General features: G+C 39.9%; 1 protein-coding gene across 4 annotated transcripts in view; it reads right to left on the bottom strand.

The window, feature by feature from the left end:
• Positions 1-21,557, bottom strand: part of MKLN1 (muskelin 1) — a 100,602-nt gene that overhangs the window by 62,602 nt on the left and 16,443 nt on the right. Inside the window, exons 3-7 of one of the 4 annotated variants that reach the window (XM_071734212.1) lie at positions 18,760-18,972; positions 15,121-15,263; positions 13,664-13,752; positions 7,528-7,637; positions 3,424-3,616 (exon numbers count right to left, since the gene is read on the bottom strand). In XM_071734212.1, coding sequence (XP_071590313.1) covers positions 3,424-3,616; positions 7,528-7,637; positions 13,664-13,752; positions 15,121-15,155 — 427 coding nt within the window. In that variant the 5' untranslated portion in view covers positions 15,156-15,263; positions 18,760-18,972. Of the gene's footprint in view, positions 1-3,423; positions 3,620-7,527; positions 7,638-13,663; positions 13,753-15,120; positions 15,264-18,759; positions 18,973-21,557 lie in introns of those variants that run through there. The other 3 variants (XM_071734211.1, XM_071734215.1, XM_071734213.1) reach the window with 3 other exon arrangements.

Below are 21,557 nucleotides of genomic sequence, written 5' to 3'. Positions count from 1 at the left end.
TACATTCAGCAACTTGACTTAACCATCCTCTTTTACAAACTCTGGTCAAACTATTCCAGCTGCAGTTTCAGGAAGGTTTTGTGGCTATCAGAAGGGGGTTTGTCCTCTCCCCCATCATAGGCTGATCAGCTCCCTGACCTGGTTTGACATGTGGCAGCATGAACACCAGTGCCAGTAAGCAAGGGGCCAGGGGACACACTGTCCTGAGTCTAGGCAGGATTGACCCAGTTAGTTAAAAACCTGCAGTTGTGTCAGCTTAAAGCAAATATGGGATACAGCCTCAGCATCTCAGGATAGATAGCACTTCTCTCCACAGGGTGCTGGGAGGTGACAGAGCTTTAAATGGGTGCAAAAGCTGAAGACAGCATAAAGAATTGCAGAAGGATGGGGGAACGAAGGTTAATGTATTCACAGACAAGCAAAATCATTAAGGATGAGGAGCAGAGCAATGGGAGATGCAGGCACTGACATTTTACTTCAGGTGCCAGATTAAAAGGAAGCAATATAAACACTCTCCTGTATATAACTGTCCCTGGAACTAAAAAAACAAACAAACAAAAAAAGGACTGGCGAGACAAGCTACAGTATTTCTCTGGTTTGCTTAAGCAATGCTGAGTTCCTCAGCCTTCCAAACAGGACATGATTGCAAGAACCAGGGAAGCAAGACTGTTCACATAAATCCAATGTGAAGCAAGTGTCAGTTTGTCAGGCAGTACAAGACCTACAGTTTTCCACCAGGTGAGTCATTTGCCTGTATTTCCACACCTGGAAAAGCTGAGCATTGCAGACAGCAACTGGAGAAGAGGAGGCTCAGGGGAGACCTCATCGCTCTCTACAACTCCCTGAAAGGAGGTTGGAGCCAGGGGGGGGTTGGGCTCTTTTCCCAGGCAACTCTCAGCAAGACAAGAGGGCACAAGAGGTCTCAAGTTGTGCCAGGGGAGGTTTAGGTTGGACATTAGAAAGAATTTCTTTACTGAGAGGGTGATCAGACATTGGAATGGGCTGCCCAGGGAAGGGGTGGATTCTCCATCCCTGGAGAAATTTCAAAAGAGCCTGGATGTGGCACTCAGTGCCATGGGCTGGGAACTGCAATGGGAGTGGATCAAGGGTTGGACTTGATGATCTCTGAGGTCCTTTCCAACCCAGCCAATTCTATGTTTCTATGATTCTCAGTATGCAAGGGGAAACAGATACTACCTCAGCTCAAGGCCTAGGAGAAAGCTGGTGGATAGAATAAACCCAGTATGTTCAATATTAAGTCATAATAGAAATCAAAATACAACAGTTCAAAAAGTGAGAAGCATTGACTTCGTTAGTGCCCAAACAAAAAATGGTCCATTTTTGAAAGAACTTACTCAGCACATTCTAGGCCTCTAGTGAAATTCCATTCAAGAAACAGTTTCTACTACAGCCTGCAATGAAGTGGAAAGAGGACAGCCTCTAGGCGCTGACAACACACAGACACAGCCAAGGCAGCAGACAGATACATGGATAAAATCATCACCATCAGCACACAGCATTCCTCTGGCCCTCAGCAGAGTCTGCCTCACATTGGTGGGCTCATCAGCTCCCCCCAGGCACTGGTATCTGAGAAATACTGCAAAGACAGAAACAGCCAGCCACAGCTCCTTGCTGCTTTCTCATCTTCCAACCTTCCCTTAGGATTCAGGAGGAAGCTGCCAGATGCCCCTGCAGGAAGCTGTCATCCCAGCCAACACCACCACGTTGTCTCAGGAAGCCAGGATTGACTCCAGAGGGTGAGGATGAGGGTTGGCAATTCTCATCACAACTCTGGTGGCTGCTCAGGGAGCTCAGCACAGGGCAGAGCTCATCTGTTCTATCCAGGCAGCTGAGAAAACCTCGAGCCAAAACCTGTAGAAAGCCATTTACTGGGGGCTTTGACAACCTGTGGCAATAAGCTGCTTAATGTTGTGCTTAGTTGAACAGTTTATTCCTAAAAAGATGGTGGATTTTCATGGAAGACACACTCTGGTTTTAAAGCTACCATTTCTATCGTATCCTGAGAACCACTTCCAACTTTTGTGGTACAAACCACACTTAAAAGAGTCAAACAGCTATACTAGCATATATCCAAAAGTTATTACAAAATGACCAATTAGCCCAGAACTAGAAAAAACATCTCTGGTGCCAGATTTCCATGAAATTGGTCCACTAAGCCACTAAACTCTACTGGCATCAAACACAAGGTTATTTTCTTACGCCAATACAAGTTTTTCATGAAGAACTACAGCCCACAGTCAAAAAGCAGAACACCCACAGCCAAGAGCACCTCTGTTTTACCAGATTGTGATCCAAAACCACTGCACAGGTCTTGGAAGACACTTCAGTGCAACAGTCCAACTCTTTTACATTCCATTCTATCAACAAAAAGTACATCTTCCCCATTTTAGGAGTTGAGAGATGTTAAAACACAAGTGCTTCTAAGTTGAAAGATGGAAGAAAAAATTAATGGTAGTTACAATGAAACCAGCTGCCAACCTCCTGCTCTGCAAGTGAAGACAGGCTCTGCCTCCAGTCACTGTGACTTTGACACCATTTTGCAAGGACTGTTTCCTCATAAGCAAGAACAAGATTCTCATTCAAGCACAGCTGCAAAGTTCTGCTTGAAAACATCAACTAAGTTCTGCTTACCACCAACTATGGTGGCAAGAAACCATCATACAGATCACTCCTGAGAACTCAAGTTCTGTGCTTCATTGCTCACCACTGCAGGGACTTTCCTGATAGTTAATCCCCCTTCCAGCTTTTCAGCCACTTATATGGAAAACTTATCTTTACCCACTCAAGAGCACCAAGTTGTCACCTCGGGGAGAAAGCAACTCCAGAAGTGGCAGTGATAAAGAGATTAAGACTGAATTTTTATCCTTCATCACATACATGCTCACAAGTCCAAAAGCTGTACAACATAGTAGACAGAATATAATAATAATAATTATTAGAATAATAGAATAATAGAATAGAATCATTTGGATAGGAAGGGACCTCTAAAGGTCACCCAGTGTAACCCCCCCTGCAGTCAGCAGGGACACCCTCAACCAGATCAGGATGCTCAGAGCCTCCTCAAGCCTCACCTTGAATATCTCCAGGGATGAGGCCTCAACCACCTCCCTGGGCAACCTCTTCCATTTTTCCACCACCCTCATGGTAAAGAATTTTTCCAAACATCCAATCTGAATCTACTCTAATTTAATACCACTGCCCCTCATCCTATCACTCCAGGCCCTTGCAAAACAGTCCCTCTCCAGCCTGAAACAGCATATGGGCCAGGCAGTTCTACGACCAAGCACATCAACAAGTCAAAGCATTTCAACACTTTTTTTCATTTCGTTTTCATTTTTTTCATTACATTTCACCACATTTTTGTTTTCTAATTATTACATCAAGCCCCTCTGATTCTCTTACCATTCACAGCTTTTTCTATCAGTTCTTCACAAGCATCGAAGTCTCCCTTCAGTACCAGTTTGTCGTGCAGGTCTGTCAACATAGGGTGCTCCAGAGCAATCTTGGTTTTCTTCTGCAGTGACTCAAAAGCTTCAGTGTAGTTGTGCTGACGAAAATGCTTCAGGCAAAGGCGAATGGCTTCCTGTTCACGGTACTACTGGAACACAAGAAAACCTGTGAGACATGTAGATTTTATTTTTTTTTTTTACCAGCACTGCTGGAAACTACCTATGAGAGACAGAAGCAGGATGACTTATACATGCTGCACTTAAAATTCTCACAAGCTTACAGAGGAATGCTCTAGGAAAGACATTACAAGCAGTGTAGGCATTTACTTTCCAGCAACATAGAAATCACACAACTTTGTATCATCTGATTTAATAAGCAGACAAGAAGAGAACCCACGGTGTCCCAGATCTCTGGAGTAACCATTATTTCCATTCTCCATCTGCTTGGCCCTGCTGTCCCAGGCCTACATGAAGAACAGAGCAGGGAAAAGCCCTCGCTATCAGCGTTGCATAATTTGATTGTATGACTCTTACGTAACAAAATAATTTAGAAGAGTAAGTAGGTCACAGCTTTTCTAGAGGCAGAAGAAGAAGAAAAAAAAAGCAAGCTGTGAGAACATGGAACACTTGCACTGACCACTGCTCCTGCAGCAGAAAATAGGCAGAAGGGTAGGGATGAGCCCAGACCCCATGGGTTTGTGAGGGTTTCAGATCGATGGCAGCAAGAATTTATGTGCATGCCAAAGATTCACCTTCAAAATATTCTTAAGCAGAAAATATTCTTGAAGCAGAACTGCTGTTTTCATACTGCAGAGGAGCCAAAGTTGCCCATTTCCCACTCAGTAGTGGAAAGGGGTGAGAAAGGTGAAAAGGAAAGCCCCCACTGGGTCAACAGTAAATTCTGAGTAAAAGCTACTCAGGTTGTGCTGCTGACCTATCAAATCATCCAAATCATTTTCAAAGCTGCTAACAATATGCAGAAGTAACATTTTCAAGTTGATAAGCAGCAGAACCACTTCTTTTAAATAGACTCTTCAAACTTACATTCCATGGCATTCAAGAAAAAAATACAATCTCCATTTCCATCTTGAACACACATCCACTGTGGCAAAAAGCAAACTAAACTTGAAGCCTTTTTCAGGCTGATCAAATTACAGACAGAAGGTTTTACTCTTAAATGGACATCACTGCTAAAAGGGATGTTTATGGTATTTAAATGAATACAATCTTGCTGAAAACCTGGAACTAACACAACACCACCAACATTCAACAAAAAGTAGTGCTATCAACATAGTGGCCCTATAGCAAGAATTTCATAAGCTGAAACAGATAAAAGAAACACGGCCACGTGCTATATTTTTAGGTCTTAATCCATCAGTATTCACAGCTGCAAATACCCAGAACTATTCATTTTTAGGAAATCAGTTCCCAGCCCACATGAAAAAGGCCAAGGACAATAAAAATGCAAGATTGTGGCACAGGAATACTGAAGCTAAAAGAGTTTTAAAGCACAAGTGGAAAAAAAAATTCTTTTTTTTCTAAGATACCTAAGTCTTTAAGCAAATGTTCATTTACATCAGTCAGTGCCATACTCACAATGGATTCTTTGTTGCTCAAAGGAATAGCAAGCAAAAGGATAGCTGCACACCAGTAACAACCAACTTTTGCAGTTTCAGCTCCTCTCGTTTAGACATCAGACAAAATTCAGACTTAGCATATTTCTATTGAGCCTCTCATGACTGACAGACATGGCTCAGAAAACATCAAATGACTGTTGGATGCAGGTTTGCCACTCAATGTAATATAAAAGTTTGTATTTAAGTGACATTTACATTTTAAATGTTATACACTTTGTATGCAAAAAAGTGTATCTAAGTATATTAAAAGCCCCTTTTTAAATGCTGCCATCTAAAGATGAGAGAACCCAAATAATAGCTTTGATTTGAAGCTGTAAATAATATCTATGGTTAAAAATGTAGGAAGATCATGAGACTGAGACACTAACACTGTCAATACACTAGCAGAATTAAAAATATTTCCTTATAAAAAACCAAAAGGGATAGGCATCAATAAACTGCCATTTCTTAGTTGCTGAAATATGCCCACCCTCCAGTAAAAACCAGTGGTAAGGCTACCAGGAAGCAGTAGGCTGAGCTGGAAGAGCAAGCAGAGAGCAGTAAGGAGAGAACCAAGGGGGGCGGTGGCTGCTTTGAATCTTTATCACTTCCCTCCAACTCCATTCTCTTCAGGAGAAGGGTGGGTTTTTTGGCTGAAGCTCACACATTAAAAAAAGGATGGGCAGCTTTGTGCAGACCTTTCCTTTTGTCTGAAGTCTCAGGCAGTAGAGAATTTTTAGATTTCAAAGTCCTTTGAGACTTCCAGTAACATGCATGAAAAAGTTGAGCCCAGCTCAGAGACCTGGAAGAAACAGGTCCATTTTTCTGCCTTTCCTCAAACATGGGTCAGCACATACATCCTCCTGTGTGGCTCTTCCAGTGGCCTCTTGGGACTGTGGGTGTGGAGAACATCAGTGAGACATGAACTCACCACCAAAAACTTGGCACCTGCTCCTGTTAGAGCCCAAACAATCATGACTAAGTCTCTGCCTTGCTGCTTTAGGGCTTTAAGTTTTAGAAGAACAATGCTGGCACCCCCTAGAAGAAGCTGCCACTACATACATGCTGGCCATGAAAAGGGTTGATTCCATGGGATAAGACCAAACAAAAAAGATGTTGACAACACCATGAGATGGCTCCTAACCAAAAAAAATAAATAAAAGAGATTCCATCAGAACTTCCTGGTCACAGCAACTGGTCAAAAATGGCACCACGTGCAGAGGCAGCAGAAAGGAGGCACAGAAAACCATCAGCAGCCTCTGTCAACAAGACTTTTCAGAACTGGACATTAATAATCAGCAGAATAATGACCACAATATCACTTCAATCATAAAGCAGCTACAGACAACTTTCCCTGTGACTGTGCTGGTTTTAAATCCTCCATAAAAAAGGTTGTGATGCTGGCATAAGCCAGAGAGCAGGGCCACAGGGTTTCTTTACCATACTGGCAGCACCACAAACTGATGAGGGAGACTCAGTTCTACCTCACAAGAATCTCCTTTTAAGTTTTTCCTTCTGGAAGCTGTGATATGCTGCTCCACTAACCCAGACTTATTCAGCTGAGAAGGACATCTTCACTGTAATACAACATGAATTTCATGAATTGTTGCAGAAGATCTATGCATAAAAAGCAGCAACAAAATGAATTCTGGTTGTCAATGTGCACTTCCCTCCCACAGAAGAGGCATCTGTTGTATTTAATTAAATATAGTTTATACAAATAATATTTAGAATCCTTTAAACCTTCTGTCTATCAAAGTGACAAATGGCATAAATCATCTCATCTCACAGTCCAGTGGCATCAGTTCCCCTCTGTTCCAGAGTATTCAGCAGAGAGACAATAAGAGGGAAACATCAGAAGTGTAAGGAGCTGCAACAGCAAAGACACCAATGTGAATTCTCTTTAAAACAAAAGCTCCTTTTTATATCCTGTAACAAAAGCTGTGTATGTAACCCAAAAGGCTCAAGGTTCACATGTAGCTCTCCAGAAGGACTGGTATAATCAAAAGACAAGAGGAGGGAGAAATGGAATCTGGTTTTAAGATTCATTTTCCTTCCAATACAAATAGTATTTTACTAACACCGTCCCCTTTGACTCACTGTTCCTTTCCTTTGTTTTTCTTGTGATGTCTATGTAGCAGTTTTGGGTTTGTTTTTTTTTTTTAAGTTGGTTGGGATTTTGTGGTGGTGGTGGTGGTGGTTTGGGGTTTTTTGAAGGTGTTTTGTTGTTGTTTTTTTTCTCAAAGGAACAAGCATACAATAAGACAGATTCACCAAGTCAAAGTCAACCATGTGGTTTGAGTTTTAACTATGCATGTTTGTTGTTTTAATAGCTGATATCCAAGGAATGAGAAGGTCATGTAATTCCAGTAAGAGAAGTTTCACAAGATTTACAAGACTAAAAACCTTCAAACAAGCAGGGACCTAAAATGCAGGCCTACCTTGCTGTACCAGTTGAGGCATGGTTGGACCACATCTGGATCATCAATGCCATTCAGTTCAACATACCAGATACTAAAATTGAAGCTAGGTCCCCAGGATAAGAGTGGAACTGGAGAGGAAAAAGGAAAAAAAAGATGTATAAACATAAAACAACCACAGCATTAGTCTTATTGTTATTTTACAGAATGCTTTTGACAGTTCAACAAAATTCAGTATTTCTAATCTGAAATAACTTCTAGTTCATTTAAGCTTAGAGAAATTATTAAATGCATCATGGTAAAGTAGTCATTTAAAGCAACCTGCACCAAGCAACATCAACACAGCAAAACATTACAAAGCAGAAGCTTGCTTTATAAGCAAAAGAACAAAAATAGTATCATTTAAAACAGCTCAAAGAGGCAACAAGCTTTGACATGGATGGGAATCACAAGCATACTAGTGACAATATTTGCTCCTCATAGCACATTAATTTCCACATTTGTCAGCAACAATTATTTTCCCTAATGGTAAAGACCAGAATCTTGGGTATTTTCATTTTCACAAAATTAGTAACTTCTGCAAGTTGTGGAGGAGGGAAAACTGTCAGTTTCCAACCTAAAAACTGTAGCTAGATTTGGTGGGGTTTTTCAGTTTAAATCTGTGCAGTTTTTTGGGTTGGGGTTTTTTTTTGTTTTTTTTTTTTTTTTTTTTTTGGCTAATACTCTTATCTGCATATTGGAACAAACATTCTTAAAATAATAAATGACCCATGAAACACACTGTAGCCTCTCAGCTAAAGCTTGTCTGTCACTCTGTGTTAATATCTATGTTCTTGGACTGTCTATTGATTAACCTGCAGGTTAAGAGCTGGTTTTGCTTTTGGGAACAGCTCCAATCCCCTGGAAAGTGTGTGAACTGACTTCTTAGACCTGCAGTGAAATCAAGGTTTCAAATACTTTTGTTTCCTTTTTACTTTACTCTAACTGATAAACAGGAAAAGATAGTATTAGAGACCAAAGAGTAGTTACCAGCAACAGCATGGAGTTCACTACTTCCTCCCTTCCTCAGAAACTATTTTTGCTTGTTGAGTTTCAAACCACTATAAAACACCACTGAGATTAACTTGTTCAACTAAGGGGTTTCTGACCTAATCTTTGAAGAAATGGAAACAAATTTGTTGTGAAGTTGTTCCTGAGCTCTAAGAGGCTCTTCAATATTTACACTTCAGCTGGATCTACTATTTTCTGCAAGGTATTTGAACACAGAACATATGTTCATATGTATGATTTCCTGAATTTTAAAGGATGTTTCTACCAACCTATCAGTAAAGATCTATGACAACTTCTCAAAACTGTCACCAGAAGAGATTTTTAGAACAGATCCAAAGAAACTTTGAATTAAACATTTCTTAACTGATTTTAATATCCATAAGTAGGTACTTCATATGTTACAGCTCTCATACCATCCTGTTCATACAGTTTCTTTGTACATGACTGCATACAAAGCCAGATGCTTTCAGAGCAGTTACTACAAGGAGCATCTCTGGACACAGGAGAGAAGTGAACTGATCAGAAAAACCAGGAGTCACTTGTCCTCTGTCCACACTGCACAAACACTGCCCAAAAAACTTCCTTCTTGGTTACTTCTGGCCTCAGCACAAGATGAGAGCTGCCCACATGGTACCTTAATACCAGGAAGCATTACTGCAGTTCAAGGACACAGAGAAGTTTAACCCTACCCCACCAATTAAAGCAGCAGACTTGCAACACACCACATTTAAGGGTGGTAACTTTTGATTTGTCTTCAGACCTGAGTACACAAACCAAGACCAAACTGAAGGTAAATTTGGAATTTGCTCAGCTATAAAGAATCAAAACCAATCCAACAGCTGGACCAAACCACAGACCACCTCAAATGGACCAGAAGTTTCCTGATGGTGGACTTGAGGCCAATTTTAAAACATTGAGTTTACTGGGTGAAAAATCAAACCCCAGTATCACCATCCTCCCTCCTCATTCCAGAAAGCATACATCCAAAAAACCAAACAAACCAACTCTTTTGCAGCAGTTCTTCTCAGAACTTATACCATCTTCTCCCAGTAAAATTTAACAACTCACCCTCTTGGTAACTATAGCCCAAAAGATGTGTCAGGATGTGCATAAGAATCCTGTGTAGCTATCACCACAAAAAGAAAATAAGCCATCATCTTACTAGCACTTTCACCCCCTCCCAAGTTAGCTCAGAGTTTTGAACAGTCTTGTTTACAAGAAGGAAACGGAACACCAGAAGTTGTGATTTTAACATCAATTTTCATGGTGCAACCATTGACTTTAAGGGAAGCTACACATTAAGTTGTGCAGCAAATGCAAAGTGAATTCTTCCCTAGTTCTCAGAGAAAACTGAATCTGATTTTTTTAAACTACTCCTAGGAGTAGAAAAGAGACAAAGCAGAAGAATTGAAACTGTAATGTCATTTCTATTCCAGGTAGGAAGGATTAAGAGTCTTGCTGAAGCATTTCCCCATTTTTTTACCCTCTCTGGCTCCCTGGCTACACAAAGGAGACACCTCTCATCCTGTCTTCTGCCTTCCCTGTTTTGAGGCCTCCAGAGGTGTGCTTAGCTATTTAGACAAATCTCCTTTTAGAGCAGGCACAATTTAACCTAGACCTGGAAGAAAGAGACACTAAGAGCAGCACCACTGCCACAAGCAATGGTAAAAGCTGCTTGTCACTCTGACACACAAATCTCATTTTTAACTTTGAATAAAGAGGTAACATAGGATCCTGAGTGAAACTCTCTTTTCTCATATCTCCCAGTGGCTGGTTTTTCCTTTTCCTCCCCTTCACCCACTTCAGATTTCACACCACAGCCTAAATAGACACAAACCTCCTTGAGTCCCTGCAAGAGGTGAGAATCATCTCTAAAAATCAGTGTGCACACAGTTGCAGAGGCCACACCTGATGCTATCTGCTCTCTGCTATGTTGCTTTTTTTTTCCACACACAGGAGTATCTTTGAGGTGGAAATACATTAGAATCAAAGGTGTTGAGTCTGAAGCCTAAAGCTACAGCATTCCTCCTTCCACCAAGCCACCTCCATGTGGTTTTCTGCTGCACCTCCTCCAGCAATCCACTCTGGGACATGATTCTGTTCAGATCTGCTCAACACTCAATCCACAGTGTGAGTTGCACAGCAGAGGAAAAAATAAAAATAAAAAAAATCAAAGAATCAATATCTCTTCAAAAGAAGCAGAAGGTATTTACGTCACTTAAACAGCTATTTTACCCACACAAGGATGATTTTAGGGGATATCTCAATAACCTGAAGCTATGCCTAGTCAAGGACTGCAATCCTGTGTACAAAAGGGGACAGTACCAGAGCTATTAAACACAGTAAAAAACTCTCAAACACCTCTCAAGCTGATTTCTGTGTTCCTCATCTACAGGCAGTAGACACACAAAGAACAAATGTTTGAAAAAATGAAGGAAACATCCATACCAAAAGTATTGCTCACTTCTATTGCACTAAAGCTTAAAAATCCACTTAGGAACTCCCATGCTAGTAACAAACTGGCCCAAGAATTACAACCCAGCATTTCCTCAAGCTCTTTCACAGTAAACAGTCTTTACAACACCTGCTTTCAAAGACACAGCAAAAAAGAAAAACCCCTGGACTAACCATAAATAACAGAGCTAAAAATAAAGGCAGACATTAAAAAGAATATTTTTTGATATTTTTTCCAGATAAATAGCCTTCTTCTTCTTCTCAGGTTCTCTAATGAGATCCTCCATGAAATGTAAAAATTATTTGTCAAGCAGGTGCACACCACTGGATACTTACTACTAAGGAACTGAAAGTTGAACTCTATAAATTAAAAAAAGTGAGGGTCTATTCTTCACAAAAAGAGGTAAGTTGCTTTTTCTGCTTTCTACAAGTCAAACTTCCTTTCATACATGAGCAATGGAAGTTGTAAGAATTATTTTCCCCTCTCACAGATCTACCTATGTCACATTTCTCCTGGCCTTTTCCCCCCTCACACAAAGCTCTCTGACAGTGGTGTTTAAATCACTGCTTATCTGCAGAATTATAAAGTAAATGCCTGATGCAAGTCTCTGCTGAACTAACTACTGCCTTCCCCAAACATGCAAACCTCACTGATAGCAGAAACCTTTGCAGTGTCAGTCTCCACAAGTCCAAAAGGGCAGATTTTGGCCTCGTGTTTACTGGCAGCATTACAAGGAACACAGCACGGTATTTCGAATTTTGAGTTACTTTGGCTAGCAGCTTGGAAATTTTAACAAACTGAAAACATCTTCAAGCTGTGAATCTGAAAAATAACAGAATTTCGTAACATCGTTTTGCAGTTGTTTCACAGCAAAAAACACTCTCACCACTTCATAAACAAAATTACACTAGCCATCAGCTGGAGGTTTGAATGGATTTTGGTGAAAAGATCATTTTGACTTCTGTCCTAGCACAGGAATTACTTCACAAAAGACAGTTTCAAGAAACTAAAGGCTATATCTATAGTTTAAAGGGAAATTAAACCCAAACTATAGCTAGTGATCAAGTGACAGCTAAATACAAATCTAATACTAAGGTATTAGATATATATAACACATATATATATAACACATATTATATATAACACAGAATGCTTACTTCTATGTGACTAATCCATCCCAACAAGCCATGTGAGTATCAATACTACTCACATATGTAAAAAGAAACCAACCCTCCTAGTAGAAATAAATCAGCACTTCACTTCCCTAACAAGTTTCAACTTACTCCTATACATCATAACATCATAATTTATTTTACTGGAATACAATTTATACATCCAGAGAAGTAGCCATTAACCTTTCCATTTGCCCCTTTAGCCCTCCAGTAACTTCTTGCTGTTTTCTAGCCACTGAAAAACAACATTTCCCAAAAGCTTCAGAACACATTTTAAAAAAAAAAATTAACAATAAATCTATCTTTCCTGATGTAGTCAGATTTTAACTCCAACTATTCCTCTGCCCCTCTTGAGGTTCCCTAAAGCTAAGTGATGCTTCCACAAAAGCAGCTGCCAAACCAAACCAAACTATGAATTTCTCTACCCTAGGAATGGGAAACAAGACCATTTAAGGTACACAGATGATGGATGCCTCAGGTAAATATAAGAGGAGATTCAAAAAGCTGTTCAGAAGACACTGTAGAGCAAAGGGCTCCAAGGAGAGCCCTTACAACACAGCCACTATCACCTAAGTCTTAGCAAAGGAATTACCCAACACTTCAAAACACTCCTTAATTCATCTAAATCAGTCAACAGGATCTCACCTCATTTTTCAGCAACTACCTCCTTGCTCTATTTTTAACATTAAAGAGCAAGTTTAAAACCTGCCATTCTTTTACTACCTCAGTAGGTAGGGAAGGGAAGACAGATTTTCTGAGATATGAAAAGCTGAAAGGCTCTAAATTTTTATATTAATGCCAATGAATATCACTGATGGCCAGCACAGGACATTTATTCTCTCTGGCCTGACTGATCCAAGGAAGAGAGAATCTCACCTTCTCCCATCACAAGTCACAGTAACCAGCCTTCATTAGCACCCCCTTTAGAAGCTCCACCAGACAAACAAAACTAAGACATCATGAGGTGTAATTCTTCCTTGACCCTGGATGTCATCTTTAGCCAGAGATGAGTTTTAATGATTAGAGTAACAGGAAGAGAACAAGGAAGGCTTCTGCTGCTGCTCTACGTGTTACAAGCAACTCATATTTTGTGTCTGACAACAAAAGACTTCAGCCTTTTTCAAACTCCAGAGCTGTTAATGCTGACATTTTTACCAGTATTTTTCTTAATGATTTTTTTAAGCTCTATATAGCAATTTATAGTAGGACAGTAAGCAGCTTCTCCAGCAGTTAGTTGACTCAGCACCTATATTTGTGAAAATTACTATATTTTGCTTTAATTCCCTGGGATTTAAATTATAAAGCTATTATTTCTTAGTAACAGGACTTTACTGTGTTCCAGTCTAGCCAGCCTAAAAGATCATGAAATGGAACAGCTATTGTGGATACTTTGCCTGGGTACAATGAAGTCACAAGTGCCAAAACTGGCACAAGTATAAGAGATTATTTTCTACTCAGAATGCTGAAAAAATGCATTTACCTATCTTAATGAATCGACAGGGGAACATCTGTTCATCAATTTTATGCTTCAAGGTGAATGTTTCTTTGTTATAATCATTCTTTAAGCCACTGTGGGAAAAAATAAATAAGGTTACTAAATCTTACCTTGTATGTTAAGACTAACTAATAAATGCAATCTGTCACACCTGAAATGGGAAGCTTGGCTCATGAATTGTAAGTAGGCATGCTGGACCAAAGCCTGGGCTGCTCTCCACCATCTTATCTCCTTGGGAAGCAGCACTGGCCAGTGGTTTCAGGAAGGAGCTGAGATGGGATCATTACTGCTCACCTGAACCTATAACCCCACAACTTCAGCAAGCAGTCTGCCTGAACCTCACCTTTCTGGTTTTACCACAGAGATGGAGCAGCTCTCACAGTTATCCCACTGCCAGAGTGCTTTGCAATCCATTTATGGGCATTATTTTAAATAAATGAATATTCAAATATTAATTTGTTAAAAATCTTAAGTTTGTTTTTACAGAAGATGCCCCCCCACAAAAAAAAAAAATTCTTAAACTTCAGTACAAGTGAAATGACATTAGGTATCAATAATAACTGTGCTCCTAAGACCTCTCCCCCCATAATTCTAGCAGCAATCAAATCAAATTGCAAGACTGGTCTACCTAAAGAGGGCAAAAGGGATGAAGGGGCTGTGACTACTTTCTATATGGTCTTGGAGTATACCTACAATAAAGAACTCACCATGATTCTCCATGGTAATTCTGCTTGACTACAGAGGAGGTACACCCAAACATTCCCCCATGGTGGACTTCTGCAGACCTCCAAAAATAGACTAGTTCTTGCTACTCTTTTCTCTTGAACTCCTAGACATTTAAATATAATTTCTCTTTCTGAAACAGAAGACTCCTTAAAAGACCCTTGCAAATTTACATTAGCAACTACTCAGAAACTCTGGAGAGATAGGACAGCCAAAGGCCCTTTCTTTAGTTCCTGTCAGTACAACTACCAAATCAAACTAAAAAGGAAAACCTGGTATTTACCCATTTGAAACAAGGCAGAGCAGCTGATTAGTTCATACTTTTACAGCTGCAACAAGGTTCTTGACACAGGCAGGTTATTTGGGCTTCTTTAAAAATGTACTTTAAGTTACCCACAGCTGAGGAATCATTTCTCTTGTGCCTCAAGCACAGAGAAGAAATGAATCACAGCCCAGCAAGAATTCCACTCTGCTCTCAGCTCCTCCAAATCTCCAAGAGTTTGCTCTCCACAAATCCTCTGTGGTTAGAGCAGGATAAGGAAGGATTCCTGGAGTGAGTGTTGGGATTGCTACTCTTTGACCTGGCCAGAAGCACAAGGGCAGCTACTTGCAGGATTGCAATTACAGCTCTATTACACCCATGTGTCTGCTTGGGAGTGAAGGGGAAGAACATTGTGGTGCAGCCTTTGATTCCCACAGCAGGTGAAATCACATCTTACCTGGATAAGAGATCTGTCATGTTTTCCTCATTCATCCCACCAAAGACTTTAAACTTCTTTAAATTGCAGACGTGTGTTTTCTCGTATTTGCCAAATGTGATGCTCTGGACTATGGCAGGTCTTTCAAGTTTCAGAATCAAATACTGTGGAAGAGAGAACAGTGAATTTTAATCTTCAAGCCAAGGCTGCAAAACACACTAAGGGAGAAGCCTTACAGCCTTCAAAAATTCAGTTTGCAAAGCCAGAGAACGAAAGTTAAGATGATTGTTCCCCATTATTATATTACCCCCTTTGTTTCTGGAATGAAGCAAAGGGGATTTTTTTAGGAATATTACTTTAAAAGCAGTTTAACCAGGCAAAAGATTTGGGTTGACTACCAAGTCCTAGCATTTCTCTTCAGGGCTTACATACATTCCTTCAAGTTGGATGCAAGACTTCCTGAAATCTGGCAAATAGGATCAAACTACAGAGAATGATGATTCAAACACCCACTACAGCCTGAAATGAAACCTAAACTGAATACACAATTAGATAAACACAGTATGTTCCACAGACTAAGAGAACATCAAATTACTTTTCCTCTCTGGGCTGACACTTTAACCACTGAACACAGATTAAGTTTGATGTGTGGCTAACATAGGAACCAACTATTTATTAACCATACCAAATAAAACCAAGCCACTTAACTGGCAATAAGTCATTTATTCATAAAACAAGGAAAATGCTCTCCCTTCTTAACAATTCCTTCCCCCTTACACAGACATGTGTCCCCCTCTCAGCCCAGAATTATCAGATTATTTATATTCAGCACTGCTGGAGGAGGAGATCTGCTCCAGTGCTCAAGCATATGCACAGAAGCACTTGCACCATTCAGCAGGGACCAACAAGCACTAAGTTTATTTAACCTTCCCCTACAAAACAGGTCTTGGAGAGAGTCTGGAAGCATCCTGTTCTAAACACATCATTTTAGACATGAAACCAATGTGTTTAATGCCTCAGAAAGCAGCAGTACACAAATGAGACAAAGTGGAGTACCAAAACTACTCATCCCACTGGGTTACAAAACTTTGTGATCCAAGGCTACAGTACAAGGAGATCACTAAGGCCTTGGAGGAAAACCTCCTGGTGTCCCTTTTCTCCAAGGAGCAGCACTGCCAAACCAGACACAATGCAGGACTGACATCAAGGAGAATATTTGCATTTTGGCTGCTTTCTTTAGTGACTGAGTAGAAACCAGTGCCATGGGCATCCCCCTGCTCCTGCTGAACAGCTCCATCAGGATCACCTTACCCCTAAGAGGTGAAACTTTTGAGTGAAAAGCAGAACAAATTTTCCCATCCATTTAGTTCTTAAGTCTTTCTGTTTTGGCTCCATAAAAACTAATTCTCAATCTAGGAGCAGTGCTGACATGGTTCTAAAGAGCATCAGGATAAAGGTGTGATCTCAAAAGGCTGATTCCCATTACAGAAAGCTCATAAGAATTTCATAAAGAAATTTATAAAAGAAATTCTTGCGCATACAGGGGATACAGACAGGAATGCAGAGTGGGTAGGTACCCCAATAGAATAAAGATGTTCTACCAAAGATGTTTCCAGAAACTCCATTTTTTTTTTCAGAAAATAAACCAGTATCAGCACTGATAAAAAACAATGGAAGAACATTTTGGCACTTTGCCAAATCATTTTTTCTTGATGAAATATTTCTAGTTTTGTGAAGAACACCCCTTATCTTGATGTCAGAACCACTGCTTTAACCTCACTAGTTTCTCTAAACTAAGCCATGCTTTTGTCTCAAGGTATTTCCCAAATTTCAGAACAAAGTTCTACAGAGAAAACAGATTTTTCTAAAGCAGAGAAAAGGAAGGGATGAGCAAAAAGGATGGCCCTGTAATGAGCAAGGCAGTACTTGATACATGGCACAGCTTGCTGCCAAAATTCCCATGCAGAACAGACAGTACACAGAGTCTTAAGAACTCCTCCTAATTTACCATTTCTTCTCTGCAGATCTCTCCTGAAGCTGAAAAAGTAAAGCTAGCACCACCACCATCAGCAACTCCAATTCTTAACCTTGCTGGAATCACAAAACTAATGGCTTGGCTCATGAGGACATAATTTCTCAAGTTCCACACAAGATTTGCAAAACCTTGGCACCAACTTCATCCTGAATTATTTGATTCTTACTAAATTAAGGGAGAGAAATCCAGTACTGAAGTTAAATCCTTTATCTTGGCATGCTGAGGAGGGAGCAAGGCACAGCAATTACTCCACATGGCTACCAGTGATTTCTTAAAGCTATGGACAAGGAAGGAACTCTGCACCCACCCTCCTGCTTCCACAAATCCTATCAGCCACCGAGTCAGGCAGATGTAACAAAAAATATAAACACAAAAGCTAAAGACAACCTTTTTGTGGAGCTTTCTGCTGATTGAAATGGAAACAAAAGATAAGTCTGCTTTAAAGCCCAAGGCCCAATACCTGTGAGAATTTTTGTTTTTTTTTTTAATAAATATACAAACACACATTTAAGACCACATATATAGATGCACTTTTTGTTTTTTCTCTACAAATATACAGGCTGCTGCCACTGTGGGTACTGACTGGCTACAAACCTCACTGATGCTGAAAAAAAAAAAAATCTACTGCCCCAAAAGCTGGAAACAGCTGTCTGCCTGGATATTTTTGGACTGCTACCAAGATTTTAGATGTGACAGACTATTCTCTACAGCTTTGAAATATGTTACAGTAGTCTGCTTAAGATCAATTGATTTAGTAACCCTAGAGAGAACAAGTCTGTGAGATTTCAGACAAACATGAAGATATTTGACACTTTTCCATCCTATTTTTATAAGCAACATCAGTACATCTGATGTGCTGAAGGATTCTAAAAATCCAAATGATGAACTGACGTTTTCTCATTAGCTGTATGGCACCTTAATTGGAGCAACTGTGCAAAAAACCTCAGCCTACTTGCTAAGCCTCAAATTCTAAAACTTACAAAAAAGATGCTACAAAAGATTCAAAGAGCAGAACTTGTGGTTTATGATTAAACACATTTGTAAGTGCAGAGGCACCAAGGGCAGAGTTGGCGTAGGTCATGGATGGCACTGCAGCACCTCAACACCTTCTTACTGTGCACCTAGAAAAGAAAGTCCAGTCCTGTCACACTGAAAGCTGCAGCAAAATTCCAAAGTTTTCTGAAGCTCTGGTCTATGCTACCACTCATTTGATGACAACCATATGCATGCTTCTGCATCACACAACCAAGTGTCAATTTTATTAATGTACTTTAAATGAGTTCCTGATACAATCTACACAGCAGGATGGAATTCAAGAGAGGAAAACTGGTCTTCTAAGCTGAAAAACTGAAACCAGTTGTTTGGACAGTGCCACTAACTTTATCCATATGCTCTTTAACTCTTCAAAATTTACATCTCCACATTAAACATGCAGGATCAGATTTAAAACTGCACTAAAAAAGCTTCCTGTGAAACCAGAGTTAAATTTATTTTGTTTCTTTCATTCTCCTTAACCTTTTTTGCTCAAGCATTTTTATTAGAGAGTAGTGAAACTCATACTGCATGTGAAAATAAAAACACAAACCAACCAAGATACCCAATAGGGACTGCCCTTGTCCACCTACCCACTGTTTTTGCAATTAAGCTTGTAGCTGAATAAAAATTTATCCATTTGTTTCACACATTAATTAAACCACTCAGGGGAATTAAATGTTCTTCTGCATGCAGTCTTCCAAGTCACACCAGCACTGGGGCCATCAGGATGAGCATTTATGACAGGGCCATGGTCTTCAGCATTACCAGCCTTATTGCTTCACACTTGCCATGTAAGCCTAGAACTAACTTAAAAATAGAACAATCAGTCCTCTTCTGCCTGAATAGGTTACCACATAACAGGTTTGTTAGTGAATGTATAATTTCTGGGTCATTCTATTTCAAGACTGAAGAAAGCTATCTATTTTAATAAACAAAAAAAACAGCTGCCATATGTATTTCCTTTCACTAGCACTCATTCATAACCAACTGGTGGCTTTCATAGCCATAAGAATGATTTAACTCCACCATACCCATAAAGCTAGAAAAACCCTAATGCTAAAAGTAGACACATGGCAAGTGTCTAGACTCCCATTCTTATTTTCTTTCCTGTTTCAAAAAGGTTTAATACAGACTCATGGACACTTACTACAAAACATGGATCTTTGTTGAGCTACTGAATACCTCCTCCGATTTTTGCCCGTGTTCTGATTAATTCTCATCCTAGCAAGAGGAACACTCAGAAAGAAAAGGTGCCTGAAGAGGTTTTGTTTACTCAGAAGGGAAGGGAATAAATTGATGTTTAGGGACTCACTCATATTTTTACCTCTAAGCCAGCACAGCAGCACCACCTCAGCAGGGAATTACTAAACCCTTACATTAAGGTGAGACGCTGATGAGACAAATGCTGGGGATTAGGGCTGCAGAGTTTATTAAAAAATCTCAGGGCACGTTCCAGTAAGCATGACTGACATCAGTCCTTGTGTTGTGTCTTAGCTCTGGTTTCAGCTAACAAAGCTGGAAACAAGGAAAGCTTTATTTTACCAAGTTTCAGTTCACTTCCTGTCCCAGACTATTATGACCGCCCACACGTTTTAACAAGTGCGTCACCACCAAAGTGACCAATTTTTAAATGAAGTGAAGCCCACACACAAGCCACAAAATGCTTTGCAACTTCATTTTCCATAGGATACATGATGTTTATTCTGGGGATTAAACGTCAAGTGTCTGTACCAGTTGTTCTTTGCACATGAAATATCTGAAAGCAACTAATTTCCCCCCAGCTTCTCACCACGCTCATCATTCTGTCGCCCACTATTCCAACTGAAGTTTCCCAAGCTAAAGAATCCATCTTAAAAACTTGGGCCATCTGCAAGAAAAAAGCAGAGAACATGCCTAAAAGTTCTAACTTAAAATGTGGCAGTCTTTCAGTGGGCAAGGTGGAAAAACTACTTTGAGAAAAACGGAATCAAATCTGGAATTCTTCTGTCAAGGATGAGACAACACAATTTGGATCCGTTTCTACGTGCAGAGAAATAACAAAATCTGCATTCTTTGCACAAAGGCCTCTTCTGCAAATTTTAATTCCCCATTCCCTCTTTGCAGTTAATTTTTCAACAGAGAAGTTACACTGTACAATATGTTTTACATGAATAATTAAAGACTCAAGTTAGTAGCATCAGAATCAGCTAAAGTACATATTAGAGACACTACAAATACATCACAATCTCTCACTGAGTGCTCACGATTGGGTTTGCTGAACACATGAGCAACTCCACAGCATTTTATATTCTCACTACTGCACAGAGAGATTTAAGCAAGAGGAATCCAGCAGGGTGGCCCCCTCCTCTTAGGCAGATGGCTGTGCTGTTGGTTTTGTCTTTACATAACAGAATAAAACTCAAATGCTGGCCTGCCAATACCAGTTGCCACTATGGAGACATTTTTCAAGACAGATCAAAGGACCTCAGATCTAGATCTCATATATTAGAGATATATTTGAGATAAAGAGATAGGTGTAAGTCTGTTTGTGATAATGTTAATTCATTTCTCTCATATCAAAAAGTTTGGCCTAAATGATTTGCATTGCACGTAGGGCAATGCCCAGTTCTCTAGGGTTGGGATTCAGGAGTTCTGCAACAGAACCTTCATTCAGGCCATGATCAATACACATAAAATTGCTGGAAGACATCTCTCTAACAAGCTCATGTGATTTGTACACAAGTCTACCACTCTGTTCCCTGCTCAATCTCTGTGCCTGAATAGAAAACCTATTATTGCTTGTCAGCTTTATGCACAGGTTGGGAATATTCTAAAATTACAAGAGATGTATTCCCAATCCAGAATCAGTTTTTTAAAAGCACAAAAATACTCAGGATGGCTCAGAAAACAATAGAGTAACTTTTAGCAATGAGCTATGAGCACCCCTGAGGTGAAAAACCCAGTCCAAAGCTTGACCACAAGCCAACTCTGCCTTGTGAACACAAGAGCCCTAAGAGAAACACGTGCTCCCTGCATGAAAGGAGTGGAAGATGGCACAGACTGCCCCACAACACATGCTCAATACCCATTATCCTGCAATCAATAGTTCCTAGATAGACTAAAAATGCTTCAGGGTATAGATTAAATTCTTATGCTGTCCATAAAAATACATATATGTTAAAAAGATAAATGAAAAATTAAAAAGCAGTAGATGCACAGAGGTGTTAAGAGGATTCAAAATTAGTAAGACTTCTCCAGCAGGTTTATGAAGCATTTTAATGGAACTAACAGGACAGCTTTTCCTCTCCTCCTAAAAAACCCCAACACTTACAAACAATATATTATAGACCAGTTTATCACAAAAATCAAGATGAAAGCTTCTCAGCTGGATGAGCTGATCTACTGCTAC

Source organism: Heliangelus exortis, chromosome 1, assembly GCF_036169615.1.
Source record: "Heliangelus exortis chromosome 1, bHelExo1.hap1, whole genome shotgun sequence".
Classification (NCBI taxonomy): domain Eukaryota; kingdom Metazoa; phylum Chordata; class Aves; order Apodiformes; family Trochilidae; genus Heliangelus; species Heliangelus exortis.
This window is presented reverse-complemented; position numbering and strand designations above follow the sequence as displayed.